The sequence below is a fragment of the Capra hircus genome, chromosome 18, assembly GCF_001704415.2.
Source record: "Capra hircus breed San Clemente chromosome 18, ASM170441v1, whole genome shotgun sequence".
NCBI lineage: Eukaryota > Metazoa > Chordata > Mammalia > Artiodactyla > Bovidae > Capra > Capra hircus.
Genome location: NC_030825.1, coordinates 53,067,224 through 53,074,946, shown reverse-complemented (window position 1 = coordinate 53,074,946; position 7,723 = coordinate 53,067,224). Strand labels below are relative to the sequence as shown.

The following is a 7,723-nucleotide window of genomic DNA, read 5'->3' as shown; positions in this document are numbered from 1 at the left end:
TATACACAATTCAGCTTTGGGTAAGGCTGTGACTAAAGTCCCAGAAGAAAGCTCCACAGTTCTGATCATGTATGTGAAGAACATTTATGCAGAATATAAAAACTGGCAGGGACTTCCCTGGTGGTCCAGTGGCTAAGACTCTGTGGTCCCAAAGCAGACAGACTGAACTCAGTTCCACTGAAATAAAACGAGGGGGGGGGGGCGGGGGACGGGTTTCAGCTCTGGACAAACTAGTGGGAAAGTGCCGGAGACAGAGGGGAGGTTGGTCCAAGGGGTGGTCCAGCACAATGACTTACTCCGGTGTTTGCAAATGTTCTTTGCTGTGATCAGGCATCTGTGTTTGCTAATTTGGCTCCTGCCCCGCCATACATAGAGCCTGGGGGACAGGGGTACTATCTTAATGATGACATTTCGAAGGGATGGCTCCCAGGTCCCTGAGAAAGACATTCCTGGGCTGTAAAACTGGCAAGCAGCTGGGAGAGGATCTACCTACATTTTAAAGGAACAGGGAAAGAATCGGCAATGACAAGTTTTCTAAGGTAAATGCTCTAAGAAAAGGGAGGCTGGGGTCTCCTGTAGTCAGGAAGAAACCCCGTGTCGAGTTTAGTCAAGCTCAGGAAACCATCAAGGCTGTCCTGGTCGCTGCCTCTGCCTGTCCATCTGTGGGCTCATGACTCTAGGTCTGCATGTGCCTGGTGCCCACCCCGTATGGCACAGTGAGTGGGTATGACCCCAGCAAGCAAAGCCTTCAAGCAGCGAAAAGCAAGGTGGAGCAGGCAGTGAGGACTGGCCTCTCTGTCACAGGCCCCACTGCCCATTTGGAAGTCCCCGTCTGCCCAATGTCTGAGCGTCCACGTGGGCGTGTCCGCATCCTTGGGCAACAGGGTATGTCTCCAATCATCTGCCTGTGTCTGTCCCCTCCAGTGTTTTGAAATTTATTCATTTAACAATCCAGGGATTTCCCTGGTGATCTGCTGACTAAGACTCCACTCTACCAATGCAGAGGGCCTGGGTTTGATCCCTGGTCAGGGAATTAGACCCCATATGCAGCCATTAAAGATCCTGTGTGCCACAACTAAGACCCAGCACAGCCAAATTAGGAAGGAAAAAAAAGAATCTGACTTGCAATTCAGGGGACATGGGTTCGATCCCTGGCCAGGAACTAAGACCCGACATCCCACAGAGCAGTTGTGCCATGACTAGAAAGTCTGTGTGCCACAACCAAAGATCCCACGTGATGCAACTAAGATCCAACACTGCCAGATAAATAAAGTATTTAAAACAATCTAATAAAAGTCTATCAAATACCTTCTGTGGGCACGTCCGGTTCCTCAGGTCTGGGTTGATTCGTCTGCATAGATTTGCATCAGTCCATACCGGGTGTGTCTGTTTTTCTGCATCCCATGAGTAACTACCTCTCTGGGAGGCTCTGTCTCCCTGTCAGTTTGTCAGGTCTTTGATTCACTCATTCCTACATCATCACAAACATCCCCTGAGACCCCTGAGGAATTCACAGCCTGATGAAGGAGAAGGACGTTAGCCTAACCCAGAGTGACCAAGGCTGGGAGACAGGGAGGTGCTTGAGGCTGAGGGTGGAGGGATGACTGTTGGGGCGGGGGTGCAGGTCAGGGAAGGCTTCAGGGAGGAGGTGACGTTTGCTTCTCTGGGTCTGGAGGCATGGTCCCCTACAGGTGGCATGTATCAGGGTAAAGGAAGAGAAGTTGGAGGCCACGTGTGCCCACCTCAGACTAGGGCTAGGGGAGTGGGGTAGACAGCCCCCCAAACACAAATCCCCCAAAACGAAGGGTTACAAGGCCCCAGCCCCTCCTCCCTTAGACCCAGTGTCCAGGCCCCCAGCCCCTCCTCCCTCAGACCCAGTGTCCAGGCCCCCATCATGATTATCTAGGAGGAGACTAGCCTAAGCGGGAGGGCGGGGGTGGAGGAATGCCAGCCTGCCTGGGTAGCCAGGATGCCTGGGGCTTGGCTTGGAGAACCAGCCAGGCAGAAGTCAGAGCAGGAGGAGCTGTCCTCCGTGTCTCCACTCAGGTCCACAACATGGCAGTGGGAGTCGCCAGAGTCATCCTGCTGGGCCTCTTTGGGCCTGTCCTCTGCCTGACCGATGTCCAGACTTCTGAGTCCAGTGGTAAGAAGGGCAGTTGGGTGGGTGGAAGCAGGACTCTTCTGGGTCTGAGGGAGCAGAGAGAGTGGGGGCCAGATTCCAAGGACTCAGGGAAAAGTGAGCTGGAGGCCCTGACTCCTGGTCTGGGGGAGGAGGGGTGAGGTCTGGATCCTGGGTCTGAGGGAGGAGGGGCTGGGGGCCTAGATCCTGGGTCCGGGGGAGGAGGGGCTGGGGGCCTGGACCCCTGGGTCTTGGTCAGGGAGACTCTGTCCTCTCCCTTCTCTTCCCCTCCTCTGGTCTTCCCACATCACTCACTTGCTCCACTATCTCTGGTTCACTACTCCAGCCTTTCTCATGCTCTTTGCCCATGTCCCCATTCATTCGAAGGTACTTCTTGGGAGGCATGGGGGCTCTTTCTAGAACTGGCAGGAAATCTTGACTCAGGCAACCTCTTCCCCTACAGGGACACAGTCATATCAGGATTGAAGTGGCTACAAACTTGAGATATTTGAGAGATGGGAAGGAGACTATGCCTGCACACAACTTCGTGTGTGTGTGTGTGTGTGTGTGCTCAGCCACAGAAAGAAGAGAGTTCTATTTCTGTGTGTGTCCATGGGTCAGCATGTGCTGTGGGTCTCTGTGCTTGTGTGTGTGTATCTACAGCAGGTTTTCGTGTCTGGGTATTTGAACAAATATTTTCATGGGTCTGTTCATCTCTGATCCTCACTTTTCTTTGTAAAAGAGATGCGAGTATAATTTTGCATCTCTGCTTCTCTTTGTGCATCTCTGTGCCAGGTAGGCCTGTATTTCTGCGCATGTGTGTTTGGGTATTATGATGCGTGTCTGTCTGTGTATCTCTTGTGTGTCTCTATAAATCTTGTATCTGAATGATTTTAAGTTGTCTGATTTTGTAGGTCTATTTTTTTTAATGTATCTCTATCTTCGCCTAATTGTAGGCTCTGATTTTATTTGTGATTCTTGGGTCTGTATTTCTCTCTGTCTGGGTATGAGTTCCTGTGTTCCTGGGTCTGTGTGTTGTGACTGTTTCTGTATTCACACATATTTCTGTCTGAGAGTCTGAATTTTGTGTGTATAAGATACCTTGGTTTAGAGAGTTTCTATTGGAGGGTCTGGGTGGTACTTGTTTTGTGTGTGAACGTAGAACTCTACATGAACGCATACAGGGTCCTCTGTGTATATTTCTGATTGGCATGAACCTGTGTCAATTTTGTTATTTTGTGTTTACGTCAGTGTGTCAGTGTTCTGTCCAGGTACTGCAGGGACTGGCTGTGCGCGTGTGTTTGTAGCAGGAGATTGCACACCCCGCTGCTTGTACTGGAGTGTTTGTTTTCCATCAGCAGCCTTTTAGTGCTACTGGATATTGCGCATTTTGGGGGGAGAGGGGAAAGCAGAGCAGGAGTGAATTGCTTCCTCCTTTATCAAAATCTTAAAGGGCTTCCTGAAAGAGGGTGGAAATTTGAAACAGTCTGGGGGAAAAAACTGGACTGGCAGGTGCAGAGGCCAATACCCTTGCCAACAGTCAGGCACAGTCATGAGCAGCCACACCAGCAGACCCTGCTTCTCTCAAGGCAACAAGGCCTGTCACCTCTCAGAGCAGAAGGGCCTGGCTGTCATCTTTAGGACGGAGCCCCAGGTGCCTGGCCCAGGCTCATCGGGAGGTACTGTTCCTCTCACCGCACCCCTGCTCTCCCCAGGGTCCCAGGCCCGGCAGTGCTACAGCTTCCAACACATCTACTTCGGGCCCTTTGACCTCAGTAATGTGAACTTCAGCAATGTCTCCTGTCCGCAGGGATGCTCTGAGGCTGTCTTGTCCCTGAACACTGGTGAGGGGCAGGAAACGCAGAATAAGAAAGGGGCGGGGGACGGGGCACGGGGACGGGGGTGAACATCAGCCAGGTGGGGGTGGGAAAGGGGGACGGAGTAGGAGACAAAGGATGCGGAGGAGCTGGGTAGAGAGGAGAGGAAAGGCGGCGGCAGAGATGCGGAGGTGGAGGGAGGAGGAAGCCTGAGAGAAAGAGGGGATGAAGGGGTGGGAGGTGGGAGGAGGCGACCGTGTGGAAGAGCCAGGAAGGGGCGACGGAAGGGCAGACCCGGGAGAGAGAAAAGCAGGAGAAAAGGGCTGGTGGTGTGGGGCGGGGGGCGCGGCGGGGAGGGATGTAGGGACAGCGGAGAAGGAAGCGAGGGAGGAAGAGAAGGGCAGGGCAGCAGGGAGAAGAGAAGCCAGGCTGAGGGGAGAGTGGAGGAGGAGAGGAGACAGGAGGGGGAGACTTGAGACGAGAGGGAGAGGAATGGGTGTGGGAGAGGGCGGGCTGGAGAAGAGGCAGCGCCCCAGACTCCATCCCCTCGCCCCCAGGGTACCGCTCCTCAGTGACCTTGGTACAGAAGGGCTGCTGGGGAGGCCCGCTTACGGGCCAGATGCTGTCGAATGACAAGTCGCTGCCGCCTGACTACTCGGTGGTGCGCCGCTGTGCCACAGACCTGTGCAACGTGAACCTCCAGAGCCACGACTCCCTCCCCAATCTGAGCCCGGGTATGAGAGAGGGCGGGGCTGGGCGTGGGGCGGGACGGGCCCCCGGCGTGCGGGGGCGTGGCCTCCGCCGGGCTCCTCCTCCCAGCGCGCTGGCAGTCCAGCCTTCCAGGCGCGCAAAGGGGGCGCCCTGCGCACGCCCCACGCCCGGACGGCGGACGGTGACCTGAGTGTGCCTCCACGCTCTCTTGGCAGCGCCCAACCCGCCGACGCTCAGCGGCACCGAATGTTACGCCTGCGTGGGGATCCACCCAGAGGACTGCACTCCGGAGAAGTCCCGGCGGGTCCAGTGTCACCAGGACCAGAGCGTCTGCTTCCAGGGCAATGGACGAATGACCCTTGGTGAGGGGCTGGGAGGGCCTGGGCAAGGGGCGTGGAGGCAGGGCAGGACTGACTGAGACAAGGCCCTGGTCTAAAGAAGGAGGCGTGGCCCTGATCTGAGGGAGGAGGCGTGGCCCAGGCCTGGGGGAGAAGGCGTGGCCCTGGCCTGGGGGAGGAGGCGTGGCCCTGGTCTGGGGAGGAGGCCTGGCCCTGATTTGAGGGAGGAGGCGTGGCCCTGGTCTGAGGGAGGAGGCGTGGCCCTGGCCTGGGGGAGGAGCCGTGGCCCTGGTCTGGGGAGGAGGCCTGGCCCTGATTTGAGGGAGGAGGCGTGGCCCTGGCCTGAGGGAGGAGGCGTGGCCCTGGCCTGGGGGAGGAGGCGTAGCCCTGGTCTGGGGAGGAGGCGTGGTCCTGATCTAAAGAAGGAGGCACGGCTCTGGTCTGAGGGGACTGGAAGGAAGTCCGAGAACCCAGCCGTGGCCTTGGCCTCTGAGGTGAAGGTTCAGCTGTGGCTGCCTCCTTCGGTCCTGACCCCTCCTCACCACCCCCCTCCCAGGCAATTTCTCAGCCCCTGTGTACGTCCGAACCTGCCAACGGCCCTCCTGCACCATCAAGGGCACCACCAGCCCCTGGACAGACATCGACTTGCAAGGCTCCTGCTGTGAGGGGGACCTCTGCAACAGGGACTCCCTGACCCAGCCCTTCACCAGCGCCTCGGACACCGCCGCTCCCCAGGCGCCCCATGTCACGGGCCTGCTCCTCATGGTCTCCCTGCTGGGTGGCGCTCTGGGAGGACACCTTGGGCTCTCCTCATAGTCAGTCCCTCCAGCCTCTTCCTGAGTGGGATGCTGGGGGCAGGGCACACATAACCCCTTCTCATTGCTTCACTTCCTGGAATGTGGAAAATCAGAGTTACACACCTGTCTCTCTCTCCCTCCCTCCCTCCTGCTTCCCTACTGATGCCTAGCAGGCCTGGTCAGCAAGCCTGGAAGAAACTGGGCAAGGTCCCCAGCACCCCAGGGTGGAGAGCAATGGCCACATCCCACATAAAGAGCAAACCTGATCCCATGCTGAGCACCAAACAGGCCCAGCCTCCCCACAGCCCATTTCCTGTTGTGGGTTTCCTGGTCTGAGGCTCTCCCAGAACCTAACCAGCTCCAGCAGGGAGCTACAATGATGTCTTTATTAGTACCATCATGGGAGACTTGAAAGGCAGTATAACCAGCATATCCTAGACATTAGGAGTCCAGACCCTGAAGCCAGGCTGCATGGGTTCAAATCCTGCCTCTACCATTTAGCCTGTGGGTGACCTTGGGTGGTTACTTAACCTCGCTGAGACTATGTTTCCTCACCTGTTGGGCAGAGGTGAAAATAAAACCTACGATAATGACAAGACCTACTTCACAGTGGTCGTGGTCAGAATTTAACAAGATGAACATGGAGTACCAAGGACAAAACTGCCACCCATTGTCATGGTCCTCACATCACAGACGAGCGGATGTGATGCTTGCAAAGGCACCTGATTGACCTCATGTATCTCAGGAGTGGGGAGCGTGACTCCAAGCCCTGTGAACCACTAGGCAACTCTGCCTCACAAACACATGAATGTTGACTGACTTGATAGAAAAACACTTGAGACCCCGCAATCCCACTATTGGGCATATACCCTGAGGAAACCACAACTGAAAAAGATCTGTATCCCAGTGTTCACTGCAGCGCTATTTACAGTAGCCAAGATATGGAAGCAACCTAAATGTTCATTACAGATGAATGGATAAAGACGGTATTGCACATCTTTATCACTCATTCATAAAAAGGAACAAAATTGGGTCATTTGTAGTGATGTGGATTTGGGCTTCCCAGATGGACAATGGTAAAGAACCAGCCTGCCAATTCAGGAGACTTAAGACACACAGGTTCGACCCCTGCATAGGGAAGATCCCCTGGAGGAGGGCTTGGCAACCCACTCTGGTATTCTTGCCTGGAGAATCCCATGGATGGAGGAGCCTGGCAGGCTGTGGTCCTTAGGGTCTCAAAGAGTCAGACACAACTGAAGCGACTTAGCATGAATGAACCTAGAGTCTGTCATTCAGAGTGAAGTAAATCAGAAAGAGAAAAAAAAAATCATATATTAACACATATATATGGAATGTAGAAAAATGGTACTGATGAACCTGTTTGCAGGGCAGGAATAGAGGCAAAGATGTAGAGAATGGCTTGTGGACTCAGGGCAGGGAAGGGGAGGGTGGGACGAATTGAGAGAGTGGCATTAAGTAGTGTCCATGTGTAAAACAGATAGCTACTGGGAAGCTACTGTATAGTACAGGGTGTTCAGCTTGGTGCTCCGTGACTTAGAGGGGTGGGGTGGGAGATGGGGTGGGAGGGAGGCTCCAGAGGGAAGGGATATACGTATACATGTGGCTGATTCACTTTGTTAAACAGCAGAAACCAACACAACATTGTAAAGCAATTCTACTCCAATGAAAAAAATCAAAATTAAAAAAAAAAACACACAAAACACTTGAAGCAAAGCTGAACAAGGCAAAACTCTCTAACCTATGGGGATCAGGGAGGATATCCCGAAGGAAGTAAACCTTAGGCAAACTCTTAAAGGATAAAGCTTGCGAGCTCAGTCGTGTCTGACTCTGGGATCCCATGGACTGTAGCCTGCCAGGCTCCTCTGTCCATGGGATTTCCCAGGCAAGAATATTGGAGTGGGTTTCCATTTCCTTCCCCAG

At 54.5% G+C, this 7,723-nt stretch overlaps 1 protein-coding gene across 1 annotated transcript; it reads left to right on the top strand.

Annotated features, from left to right (window-relative positions):
- LYPD5 (LY6/PLAUR domain containing 5) lies at nucleotides 1,926-6,387 on the top strand. The gene is made up of 5 exons (XM_018062540.1): nucleotides 1,926-2,143; nucleotides 3,835-3,963; nucleotides 4,494-4,670; nucleotides 4,863-5,009; nucleotides 5,542-6,387. Exons 1-5 carry the CDS (start codon nucleotides 1,945-1,947, stop codon nucleotides 5,799-5,801), a joined length of 912 nt encoding a protein of 303 aa, XP_017918029.1. The 5' UTR covers nucleotides 1,926-1,944; the 3' UTR covers nucleotides 5,802-6,387.